General features: G+C 45.5%; 1 protein-coding gene across 3 annotated transcripts in view; it reads right to left on the bottom strand.

The window, feature by feature from the left end:
• Positions 1–13,680, bottom strand: part of LOC144608147 (endothelin-converting enzyme 1-like) — a 173,840-nt gene that overhangs the window by 22,801 nt on the left and 137,359 nt on the right. For all 3 annotated transcript variants that reach the window (XM_078425563.1, XM_078425564.1, XM_078425562.1), the window contains 4 exons: positions 13,294–13,436; positions 11,237–11,351; positions 3,774–3,884; positions 2,110–2,208 (listed from right to left, as the gene is read on the bottom strand). In XM_078425563.1, coding sequence (XP_078281689.1) covers positions 2,110–2,208; positions 3,774–3,884; positions 11,237–11,351; positions 13,294–13,436 — 468 coding nt within the window. The remainder of the gene's footprint in view (positions 1–2,109; positions 2,209–3,773; positions 3,885–11,236; positions 11,352–13,293; positions 13,437–13,680) is intronic.

The raw sequence follows: 13,680 nt of genomic DNA, 5'->3' as shown, positions 1-13,680 counted from the left end.
GAGAGAACAATACCGTCAGATAGGTCGGTCTTGCCGCGACGTTAGCTTTGCACCAACTCAACAAAGTTCAGTCCAGTCTTATTCCAAACAGTTCCCATTCCTAATACATTATCCGTTAGCTTGTAGACTATACAACACTAGGCTCATTGGGAATCATGATAAAAGTAAATAGCAAACTCACCAAACAGTCAGCGCTCATACCCCAGTGAGAACTTTAACCTGACAATGTATTTGTTGGTAGAATGCATGGATGGTCAGAAAAATCAGCAATCTTCGTCAATACCTCAGGTTGTTGATGACTGAGTGGTGGGAGATGTGTGTTAGGTTGGACACCTCCATTGAGTCCAAGGCTTTACTTTCCCCGCTGAAACAAATGTACTAAACTGTGGCTGTAGTGTTGGGAAAACTCCGATTACTGAAGGGTGAATGCGTTGAACCGAAAGGTCAATGTGGCCCAGCTGTCAGTCAAAACATAGAGCCAGTTGCCAGGCAATATTTGGCCATTTATTTGCTTCAGTTTATATTGAACAGCACTGAGAGATTCCCCAGGAATGAAACATTATATCTAAATGAGCTGCTTGACAAGGATTTATCAAAAAGATAATTGCAAAACAAAGACCCTCTCCGAGCCTGTTCGCTCTTACCAACACTGCCCACCCCCCCACCCGACAATAAAGGTCCTCATAAATTCCAGGAAAACGTGGACCACTTTCCCTACCTCAGGAGCCACCTCTCAGCACAAAGCAGGTGCTGATGGCAAGGGTCACATTCGTCTTCAAGCCCTTGGGTGTTCGAGGAAAAAACATAAAAACCATCATAGGGGGCGTGGCTGTGTTCTGCAGCTGCGGCTTACCGGCAGTCTCTCCGTTTTTTTGTTTTTGTTTTTTTGTCATTGTCGTTGTTAAATGTACGTTTTGTTTTAATTTTAACTCTGTGTATGTGGGGGGGTGGTGGGGGGTTGGGGGAAACCTTTTTTTTCAAATCTCCTCCACAACGGAGATGCGACCTTTACCGTGTCGTATTTCCGTTCGCGCTACGGCCTAACATCGTGGAGTCGGCGGCCTCCAGCTGGGATCGACCTCAAAGACTCCGGTCGCAGGGCCTGGACTTACCATCTCGGAGGCTTCGGCCGTGGGCCCTGCAGACCGCAACATCGGGAGTTCGCAGGTCCCTGGCTGGCGACTAGTTTTTGGGAGCTCCAGCCGTAGCAGCTTCGACCGCCCCGAAGCGCGAGGTACGATCAACCCGCCCGCAGGCCCTTCATCACCCTGCGTGGCTCGGCCGCGGCACTTTCCATCGCCCGGTGGGGGCTCAGGACTTTCATCGCCCTGCGTGGCTCGGCCGCAGCACTTTCCATCGCCCGGTGGGGGCTCAGGACTTTCATCGGCCTGCTCGGCTCGGCCCTGGGACTTTCCATCGCCCGGTGAGAGCTTCAAAAAGTTGGGAGCCTCGATCACCTCGTGGCACCACGGGAGAAGAATGAGGAGGAGATAAGACTTTGCCTTCCATCACAGTGAGGGTATGCCTAGAGCAATCACTGTGATGGCTGTTTTGTGTAAAAAATTATATCTGTGTGTCTTGTGCTTTTTAATGTCTACTGCCGGACCCTGACGTGAGAGGACGCTGGCGTAGAGTATTCGCCGCTTTTCCGTCAGGATAGTTTGTCTGTTTGTTTCTATGTTAATTGTTTTTGTAAAGCGCTTTGAGCATGTGATAAGGCGCTATATAAAATAAATGGATTATTATTATTATTATTATCATGTTTGGCACAAACATCGTGGGCCAAAAAGGCTCTTTCCCGTGCTGGCTGACCAACGAACCATCTCCAGGAGACAAAATGTGTAGAAAAGAACTGCAGATGCTAGTTTAAATCGAAGGTAGACACAAAATGCTGGAGCGAGTCAGCGGGACAAGCAAGCATCTCTGGAGAGAAGGAATGGGCGGTCCCGCCCCCTCCCCTGACATCAGTCTGAAACGTCATCCATTCCTTCTCTCCAGAGATGCTGCCTGACCCGCTGAGTTACTCCAGCATTTTATATCTACCAGCGATTTACATTTCATCCATTCGTACCTCGCCCCCATTCTCCGCATGGATCATTTTCACTTTACCTTCTCTTTAGCTGCTTTTTTGGTCTCTTTGTCCATCCATGTGATCTTCCTCAGGCTCTCTTCAAAGGCCTCTTTAATTTCAGAAATCATCTCCTCAGCCTGCAAAGCAATGTCATTATTGAGTCCTGTACAAGGGCCATATGGGATGAGTTGTTAGACAATATATATATAATAACTAAAGCTTTGAATTTACATAGACTATAATAGAGTCATGCAGCTTGGATCAGGCCCTTTGCCTGACTGAGTCCATGCTGAACATCAACCACCCACTTATATATATCCCATTTCTTTCACCTCGTATTCCCATCAACTATCCCCCAGATCCTACCGCTCTCCTACACCCTTGGGACAATTGGCAGTGGTCAATCAACCTCCCAACCTGCACACGTTTGGGACGTGAGAGGGAGCTATTTCCCAGGGATGACCATAGGGCAAAGCTGTAAGATGAGAGGGGGAATGTTTAGTGGCGATGTGCAGGGCAAGAGTTTTACGCAGTGAGTGGTGGGGACCTGGAACGCACTGCCGGGGGCAGATATAACGATGGTATTTAAGAGGTTTTTGGATGGGCACTTGGAAGCTTTCTAGCCTTAGAGGGAGTTCTAGCCTTGGAGGGAGTACAGAGAAGGTTCGCCAGATTGATCCCTGGGATGGCAAGACTTTCATATGAAGAAAGACTGGATAGACTAGGCTTATACTCGCTGGAATTTAGAAGACTGAGGGGGGATCTTATAGAAACATATAAAATTCTTAAGGGGTTGGAGAGGCTAGATGCGGGAAGATTGTTCCCGATGTTGGGGAAGTCCAGAACTAGGGGTCACAGCTTGAGGATAAGGGGGAAGTCTTTTAGGACCGAGATGAGAAAACATTTCTTCACACAGAGAGTGGTGAGTCTGTGGAATTCTCTGCCACAGAAGGTAGTTGAGGCCAGTTCATTGGCTATATTTAAGAGGGAGTTAGATGTGGCCCTTGTGGCTAAAGGGATCAGGGGGTATGGAGAGAAGGCAGGTACAGGCTACTGAGCTGGATGATCAGCCATGATCATATTGAATGGCGGTGCGTACAGGCTCGAAGGGCCGAATGACCTACTCCTGCACCTATTTTCTATGTTTCTATGTAAGTGCAGGGAATGGAGGGATATGGACAGATGAGATCAGTTTAAATTGGCAACATGTTTGGCACAAACATTGTGGGCCAAAAGGCCCTTTCCAGTGCTGGTAGACACAAAATGCTGGAGTAACCCAGGCAGGCAGCATCTCTGGAGAGAAGGAATGAGTGACTTTTCGGGTCGAGAAACCTTCTTCAGACCTTTCCTGTGCTGTACTGTTTTACTCTCAATTTGCACCTCCTCCATCTATTTCTCACATCTTTAGTATTTTCATCTCTCGCCATTGTCCAACCATCTGCCTATCGGACCCCCTCATCAGTATTCACCTGTCACTCAGTGATATCACTCAGAGTTCGGCCCCTCTTCCAGCTTCCCTCCTGCTCCCACCACGATCAATCTGAAGGAGGGCCCCGACACGAAACATCACCTCTCCTTGTTCTCCGGAGATGCTGCCTGACCCGCTGAATTACCCGCACACTTTATGTCCTTTTTAAAATTATAATGATAGGTCTCAAGGTTTTCAAAGTTAAGAGAGGGCACCGCAAAGCTCTTGACTTACAATCTGCTTGCTGTCTTCGGCAAACATTGCTTTAACAAACATAGCTCCAAGTGAAAATCCAAGGGTCCCATCGGTGTCAGTGACACAAGCCTTCCATCGTGTGTTGCATGTCTGTGGGGAAGATGGGAAATGTCAGGGGCTAGATAGAGCAAGTTATGTCTTAGCCATGGCACAGTAGCATGAAAGGACAGACAGTGGCAGTGGAGGCCAGTTCGTTGGATGCTTTCAAGAGAGAGCTGGATAGAGCTCTTAAGGATAGCGGAGTGAGGGGGTATGGGGAGAAGGCAGGAACGGGGTACTGATTGAGAGTGATCAGCCATGATCGCATTGAATGGCGGTGCTGGCTCGAAGGGCTGAATGGCCTACTCCTGCACCTATTGTCTATTGTCTATTGTCTTCCCCTTACACAGGTAGAGCTGTGTAGTGCTCCCAAAAGGTTCCCATCCTTCTTCGGCCCGTTTACCCCTGGCAACAAACCTCCACCCTGTTTTGTTCAGTAATTTGAGTTTACACTTCTACCACAATAAAGCAGCCGACAAAGGGGACATTTTAAAATACTGTTTTTAACATTATTATTTTGTTCCAATTTACCCCCTGGGTTAGTGAAATTTACCCCAGGTTGGGAACCCTTGGGGTAGAGTTTCTATGATTGTACTGGCATCACCACTCATCGTGTTTGAGGTTGAGATAAACAGCTGTCCAGAGTTCACACACTGTGCCATTCCAAATATAAATTTGAAAGCTTTTATTTCTTTCATGTATATAATCCAGTGAGGAACCTCGACTGAATTGATATCAGATCCAGTAAAGAACTGATATCAGATCCAGTAAAGAACTGTGCATCTATACCAGTTCAGTTCAGTTTAGATTATTGTCACATGTGTCGAGGTACAGTGAAAAGCTTTTTGTTGTGTGCTAACCAGTCAGCGGAAAGACAATACATTGATCACAATAAATCCATTTACAGTGTATAGATACATGATAAGGGAATAACCTTTATTGCAAGGCAAAGCCAGCAAAGTCCGGTCATGGATAGTCCGAGGTAGATAGTAGTTCAGCACTGCTCTCAGGTTGTGGTGGGATGATTCAGTTGCATGATAACAGCTGGGAAGAAACTGTCCCTGAATCTGGCGGTGTGCGTTTTCACACTTCAATACCTTTTGCCTGATGGGAGAGGGGGGGGGGGGGAAGAGGGAGTGGCCAGGGTGCGACTGGTCCTTGATTATGCTGCTGGCCTTGCCGAGGCAGCGTGAGGTACAAATGGAGTCAATGGAAGGAAGGAAGGCAAGATATTGCAGAGAGTTATGGACGTAGCCCAGACCATCATGCAAACCAACCTCCATTCTATTCACTCCATCTGCACTTCATGTTGCCTCAGCAAGGCCACCAGCATAATAGACAATAGACAATAGACAATAGGTGCAGGAGTAGGCCATTCAGCCCTTCGAGCCAGCACCGCCATTCAATGCGATCATGGCTGATCACTCTCAATCAGCACCCCGTTCCTGCCTTCTCCCCATACCCCCTCACTCCGCTATCCTTAAGAGCTCTATCCAGCTCTCTCTTGAAAGCATCCAACGAACTGGCCTCCACTGCCTTCTGAGGCAGAGAATTCCACACCTTCACCACTCTCTGACTGAAAAAGTTCTTCCTCATCTCCGTTCTAAATGGCCTACCCCTTATTCTTAAACTGTGTCCCCTTATTCTGGACTCCCCCAACATTGGGAACATGTTTCCTGCCTCTAATGTGTCCAATCCCCTAATTATCTTATATGTTTCAATAAGATCCCCCCTCATCCTTCTAAATTCCAGTGTATACAAGCCTAATTGCTCCAGCCTTTCAACATACGACAGTCCCGCCATTCCGGGAATTAACCTAGTGAACCTACGCTGCACGCCCTCAATAGCAAGAATATCCTTCCTCAAATTTGGAGACCAAAACTGCACACAGTACTCCAGGTGCGGTCTCACCAGGGCCCGGTACAACTGTAGAAGGACCTCTTTGCTCCTATACTCAAGTCCTCTTGTTATGAAGGCCAACATTCCATTGGCTTTCTTCACTGCCTGCTGTAACTGCATGCTTCCTTTCAGTGACTGATGCACTAGGACACCCAGATCTCGTTGAACACCCCCTCTTCCTAACTTAACACCATTCAGATAATAATCTGCCTTTCTATTCTTACTTCCAAAGTGAATAACCTCACACTTATCTACATTAAACTGCATCTGCCATGTATCCGCCCACTCACACAACCTGTCCAAGTCACCCTGCAGCCTTATTGCATCTTCCTCACAATTCACACTACCCCCCAGCTTAGTATCATCTGCAAATTTGCTAATGGTACTTTTAATCCCTTCATCTAAGTTATAATCAAGAACGATTCTCATCCTGGTCTCTCTTTCTTCTCCCCTCTCCCATCAGGCAAGAGGTACAGAGGTTTCAAAACGTATACCTCGAGATTCAGGGACAGTTTCTTCCCAGCTGTTATTAGGCAACTGAACTGTCCTCTCACCAGCTAGAGATGGGTCCTGACCTCCTATCCACCTCATTAGAGACCTTGGAACTATCTTTAATTGTACTTTATTTTGCACTAAATGTTGTACCCTTTAGTCTGTATTTGTACACTGTGGAAGGCTTGATTGTGATAATGTATAATCTTTTCTTTGACTGGATAGCATGCAACAAAAAGCTTTTCACTGTACCTGTGACAATAAAAAAATAAACAAAACTACTCTAGCACTTTGTGTTTTGCTCAAGATTCCAGCATTCTGCAGTTTCTTGTGTCTACAGGAGCCTGCAGAAGTTTGGTCTTGTTGCAACTTCTCAGCATTTGGAGATTACAGAATATTTCCCTTCCTTCATTTCTGGTACAAAATAATAATTTCAATCCCATCCGGAACAGAACCGCCTCTCTCCAGATAAACAGGCGGAACTCTAGATGGTTTTGCTCGATTCATTCCTAAGCAGGGCAGTAAGAGATAAGTGATTATAAACTTATTAGATGACGCACTTTCCACCATCTGCGTCACGAAGACAATAATTCCGATGCCTATGAAATTTCAGGAGCTCCATCAGATTCTTCAAGAATTCGAAGCTTGCTAGAGCAGTTCTTGTGTGTCACTCGGCAGTGAAGAAAGCATTCAGAAGAGCCAAATGTCTTACTTATGATCATTGGTTCAATGTTCACAATCGAGACGAATCCATTCGATCTGCTTGTGGGAATGCAACACGCAGAGCTAGAAGGGTTCACGTGCATTTCAAGAGAGAGTTGGATGTAGCTCTTCGGGCTAACAGAGTCAAGGGATATGGGGAGAAAGCAGGAACAGGGCACTGATTCTGGATGATCAGCCATGATCATATTGAATGGCGGTGCTGGCTCAAAGGGCCGAATGGCCTACTCCTGCACATATTTTCTATGTTTCTAAGTACCACAACCTGGTCTGTTCCTGCTCCCTGACACAATGTCAGTATTAGAGGGGTGCCCATTAGTTCTTAACCTACAGAGCAGAATTTGTCAGGTCAACTGAGGTCTGACAGCAAAGAGCAGGCCTCGTCCAGTGAGTCCAGATTCCGGGTCCAAATAATAACAGCAGGCTACTCATCAGACTCTCCTTGGAAGAGAGTACTCTCTGCCCAGCAGCTGATACAACTCATGGATGGCTTTCAAATATCACACATTCACTTCGTACCAGCTGGACTCGGTATGATTCGGATTTGAATTTTTCACTTGTTTAGGAATTTGTTATTTCGTTAAAACAAGAGTATTATCGTGTATAGAAGCAAAAGAAAATCGCTTGGAGAAAGCAAAGAGTAGGACTAATATCAGTGAGTTTTTATTGCTGTTTGACATCTTTTGTTCTGCATAATTCACCATTATTTGTGATCATTCTAAGCAAATCTTTTGATTTTAGGCACAGCACCAACAGTTTTAGTTTTTTTGTTTTAGTTCTCGAGATACAGTGTGGAAACAGTCCCTTTGTCCCACCGAGTCCATGCTAACCAGCGATCACCCATACACTAGTTCTATCCTACACACTAGGGACAATTTACAGAAGCCAATTAACCTACAAACCTGTACGTCTTTGGAATGTGGGAGGAAACCGGAGCACCCGGAGTGAACACTGTCACATGGAGAACATGCAAACTCCATACAGACAGAACCCGTGGTGAGGATCGAACCCGGGTCTCTCGTGCTGTGAGGCAGCAACTCTATTGCCCCACCCTAGTTCCGTCAACCTCCTGTACCATCCTGTGGTGAATGGATGACCTGCATGAGCATAGAGAGGCTGCCTTGGTTTCCTGCAGCCCAGGTGCGTCTCATTGCTTAGCAACGTTGTGAGTAAAAATATGTTGCATGGCTTACAGAAAAAACACCGATGAGACACTTCTTCTTGTATGCCAGACATACGGAGATAGTACGGTTGATTTAGCTAAAGCTGCAAGCCACAGTAAAGACTACAACTGCCTTCTCTGGAAGTGGCTAACGACTTCTGGAGAAATGAAACTTATCTTAGGAAAACACATTAAAAGGTTGTTCGTCACAAGATATGTGTCACGCGGAAAGGTTGTTTGTCTCTGCCTATAAAGACTGACCGAATGTAACCAAGTCAGGCGAGACTCATACAGATGCTGGTCCTCTGTGAGACGCTCCCTCATAAGAGAATAAAACCAGGCAACCGTCGAGTAACTAACAACTAAGTGTGGACACTGAATTTATTTATCCACAAACGTGGGAGCAGAGCCCTGAGTCCCACCTCTCACCTAGAAGGTTTCTTGTTTTAACAAAAAAAAAGACCTTTGCACACTGGGTTTACAGATGTTCACAAGCCTCACTATAGTATGAAAGTAATTTATTTTCTATTAGTGCCAAATGACAATACATGCTTAATCCAGCACACTCTGTGTGAAGCTCCCAGCAGAGTGTGTGGGCCACCAGGTGAGAAAAATCCCACCTTCTCTCCCTGTCCCCACCTTGCAACGTTCCTTGATAAAGCCGGCTAGAGCCTGGATTTGGGCAAGCTGAGGGCTGGATTGAAAGTTTGTGTGTTCTCTGTGCCGACATGGCCAGATGGTTTGTTTCGGACCAAAAGCGATGCATCACATCGTTTAAAACAAACGCAAACATTCTCCCTCAACGTCAGCGAGGCGAAGGAGCTCATCATCAACGTCAGGAAACATGGTGGAGTACATGCCCCAATCAGCATTGGCAGTGTCCAACTGGAAATGGTTGAGAGCTTCAAGCTCCTCGGCATTAATATTAACACCGATCTGTCCTTGTCCAACCACATTGATGCAACAGCATAGAAGGTAGACCATCGCCTTTACTTCCTTTGGACTGAGGAAATTCAGCATGTTTCCAGTGACTCTGACAAACCTCTACAGATGCTTCATGGAAACCATAACTGCCGGGTTGCATCACAGCTTGGTTTGGGAACAACCCTGCCCAAGACTGCAAAGAAAGGGCAGAGAGTAGTAGATGTAGGCCAGTCCATCACACAGTCCAGACTTACCACCATTGACACCATTTGCACTTGACACTGCCTCAGAAAAGCAGCCAACATAATCAAGGACTTGTCCCACCCCGATCGTTTCATCACCCTGCTCCTTGAGTTTGGCTTGATTGTATTGATGTATGGCATTGAGAACAATATTTAAAAGACATTTGGACAGGTTCATGGACAGGGATAGTTTAGAGGGATATGGGCCAAATGGGAGCAAATAGGACGAGTGGCATGGGCAAGTTGGGCCAAAGGGTCCATTTCCACATTGTATGACTATGACTATATTGTACGATCTGACTGGATAGCGTGCAAAACAAAGCTTTTCACTGTACCTCGGTACACGTGATAACGATAAACCTAAACATGTTGAAATTTGCTGCAATACTTTAACAGCTGTTTAAAACACAATCAACAAGTTTGTCACTTAAATAATCTTCTGGGCGAGAGGACCTGGAGGTACAGGCTAAGTTGAACAAACGGTTATTGAAACGATTCAGGAAGGGCACGTCTTTCTTTCACGTTCTCAAATTATTGGAGTAGAATTTGGCCATTCGGCCCATCGAATCCACTCCGCCATTCAATCATGGCTGATCTGAGTCCTAATCATATTTTCCTGCCTTCTCCCCATAACCCTTGACACTAGTTCTAATCAAGAATTTGTCTATCTCTGCCTTAAAATTATTCACTGTCTTGGCCTCCACATACCTCTGTGGCAATGAGTTCCACAGATTAACTATCCTCTCACTAAAGAAGTTCCTCCTCACCTCCTTCCTATCAGAGCGCCCTTTAATTCTGAGGTTAAGACCTCTGGTCCTGGACGGTCCCACCAGTGGAAACATCCTTTCCACATCCACTCTATCTGTGCCGTTCATTATTCTCCATTATTTCAGGAATGATCAAACTGAGGGCTTCAAGCTGATAAAAGGTTTGAAAGTCCAAATCATAGAACCTTCCAGAAGACTGTCAGTCAGGCTGTTGTCTGAAACTTTTGGTTTCAGATAATTTCTGCTGCTTTGCAATGCAGAACCTGGCTATTTTGTATTGGTATTATTTTCCATTGCTTAGCGTTTATGGTTTGTACAAGAAACCAAAATAAAATCCTATCCTTCGTGCTTGTATTAAGTAAAATAAACATGGCACAAACTACAGTCCAGATCCCTGGGGCTTACTGCATTCAATTGGACTAACTTAGCCTAACAAAGGGCACACAGAAACACTAACATGTGATGGAGATATTGTATTTCAGTAATTTATCCAATTTAGTGTCATCTCAATATCTGTTTTTGAGAAGCATGATCTCAAAATGAGTTTCACAATTGACACAGATTTGTGCTTGAGGACATTGGCAGAGTTAAACCAGAACTAAACTCATGACTGAAAATTATTCACAATACTTATTTAACCAAAGGAAATTAAATCACAGAGACTCAAAATATTTGAACGTCAGAGCTATAAAAGTACATGGCCAGCTTCACTGATCCAGTCGAGGTTTCTGGTCAAATGCAGAACTGAACAGGAAAAATACAAAAAGAAAATCAGAAATGGATGCTTAGTTTTAGTTTAGAGATACAGTGCGGAAACAGGACCTTTGGCATACCTAAGCCATGCCGACCAGTGATCCCTGAACATCAGAACTATCCTACACACAATTTATTATTTTAAAGAAGCCAATTAACTTACAAACCTGTACGTCTTTGGATTGTAGGATGAAACTGGAGCACCCAGAGAAAGCCCACGAGGTCACAGGGAGAATGTGCAAACTCTGTACAGACAGCACCCGTAGTCCGGAATGAACCCGGGTCTCTGGCGCCGTAAGTCAACAACTCTACCGCTGCGCCACCGTGCTGCCCTAAAACTGATTCAAATCTCGATGACCTTGGATTAAAGCCAATACATCTCTGAGCATTCAGGTAAATGAGACCCTCTGCTGGGCGGTGGAATTTGACAGACTCCTGACTCACCTTTTTGGTTCCAGACATGGCCATGAAGAGCTTTTCCTCAGCATCCTGGAAACGATGATCCAGGCAGTCCGCAGTTTTCATCACCACGTTCCATATCATGTAGCTGTTGAGGATACTGCAAGCAGAAGCACTGAAGTCACTTACAGCATTTATTTCGAGAGGACTAGAATATAAAAACAGGGATGTCACGCTGAGGCTTTATAAGGCACTTGTCAGACCACATTTGCAGTATTATGAGCAGATCTGGATCCCATGTCTGAGGAAGGATGTTCTGCCAGAGACAACTGTGGAGGCTAAGTCAATGGATATTTTTAAGACGGAGATTGACAGATGCTTGATTAGTACGGGTGTCAGGGGTTATGGGGAGATGGCAGAAGAATGGGGTTAAGAGGGAAAGATAGATCAGTCATGATTGAATGGGGGAGTAGACTTGATAGACTGAATGGCCTTATGAAGTCATCTACAGTCCATTGTTCTGATGGAGAACTGACATAAAGTGAGTGGTGGAACCATCTGGGCAAATGAGCACAGCCTCAGGCTGGGGCAGAGCAGGCTGAAGTCACCAGGGTTGGACATAAGCAGAGCACATGAGCAGATTTGGAACAGGCTCATACTTCTGTTGCAAAAACAAGAAATGGTAATTAAGGAAAGATGAATAAAAACAAACATCAACTGTTCCAGCAAAAAGTACATAGAAGATTCAATAGCCAAGACTTCCAAAAACAAGCAAGGACAAAGGGATTTAAATAGAGGAACCAGGTAATGGGAACAATTGATTGGGAAGTTGACAGTGAGAGTGGCAAGAGAGCGAATTAGAGAGAAAAGCGAAAGGAGAGTGAGGGGCAGTGGCAGTAGAGAGCAGAGGGAGTGAGAGAGTAGAGAGAGTGAAAGAGTGAGAGAGGGGAAGAGAAAGTGCGGGGCAGAGAAAGTTGAGGGAGTGAGAGAGTAGAGGGAGTGAGAGAGTAGAGGGAGTGAGAGAGTAGAGGGAGTGAGAGAGTAGAGGGAGTGAAAGAGTAGAGGGAGTAGAAAGAGTGAGAGAGGGACAGAGAGTGAGAGGGGGCAGAGAGTGAGAGGGGGGCAGAGAGTGAGAGAGGGGCAGAGAGTGAGAGAGGGGCAGAGAGTGAGAGAGGGGCAGAGAGTGAGAGAGGGGCAGAGAAAGTTGAGCGAGTGACGGAGTAGAGGGAGTGAGAGAGTAGAAAGTGAGAGAGGAGCAGAGAGTGAGAGAGGTGCAGAAAGAGTGAGGGGCAAAAAGGGTGAGAGAGGGGCAGAAACTGAAAGAAGTAGAGGACGTGAGCGAGGAGCAGAGAGTGTGATGAGTAGAGATAGTGAAAGAGTAGAGAGAGTGAAAGAGAGTAGAGAGAGCTAGAGAGTAGAGAGAGGGGCAGAGAGCGAAAGAAGTAAAGTGAGAGAGGAGCAGAGAGAGGGACACAAGAGAGAGCAAGACAGGGGCTGAAGAAGCGAGAGTAACCAAAGAGAGCTTTGAGATCATTTTTATTGGTTGTGGACTGGCACTGTGACAAATACCAGATAAACAAATCGAGTCATATTGCTTTGATGCTGCTGGGATGCTGAAATATACCAAACAACTCCCACATTTGCCAACTTATCAACTGTCTGTAATTGAAGTAATTCACTGTTAGATCTTTCCAAAATACAAAGCAAGTTACCTACTCTCTTCATCTTTTTATGATAGAATTTAGTATAAATTGTGGATGGACACAAAACGTTGGAGTAACTCAGAGGGTCAGGCAGCATCTCTGGAGAAAAGGGTCACCTAATCCTGTCCCGTTGAGTTACTCTAGCATTTTGTGTCTAACTTCGGTGTAAACCAGCATCTGCAGCTCCTTCCTGTAAATTGTGGACATTTGTCGTTGACCTCCTGATATGAGGCAATTTAATTATTTTCCTTTCCTCATGTTATTTTACCTTCGCACTAAACAAAAACAGACACTTCCTGGCCAGTTGCAGTGAGCTTGTAAGCAGCGGGCATGTGCCTATTATTTTTCGGGATTAAAACCACAGGAGGGAAACAAAAGATAACGGCAAAGGAGCCTGACCTTTTATCGGTGGAGTTAATGAGATCAGAAACCTGCTGCAGATATTCCTTTGCATAGACGACCACGGGCTCAGTGTCATTCAGCTCAACTGGATAGAAGATGGCAGACAACAGGGGCAGCCAGTCAACAACTGGGACCAGCACCTGAAAAAGAAACGAATGGAGAATGTTACTACTCCAAAATAGGCCAGGTCGAGGAGTCAAGAATGTTCTGGAATAAACAAGAGGCACGGACTCAATTCACAAGGGTTCAGAACTCACAGTGCAGTCCAACATTGCAATGATATTTATAGGCTCATTACTCCGTGAAGCGGTCACCAAATAATTACGAAATACCCCAAAGAGATCACGTGTTTAACTCTGTGGCTACATTGGAAATATGTCCTTT

The sequence above is a fragment of the Rhinoraja longicauda genome, chromosome 30, assembly GCF_053455715.1.
Source record: "Rhinoraja longicauda isolate Sanriku21f chromosome 30, sRhiLon1.1, whole genome shotgun sequence".
In the NCBI taxonomy this organism is placed as follows: Eukaryota; Metazoa; Chordata; class Chondrichthyes; order Rajiformes; family Arhynchobatidae; genus Rhinoraja; species Rhinoraja longicauda.
This window is presented reverse-complemented; position numbering and strand designations above follow the sequence as displayed.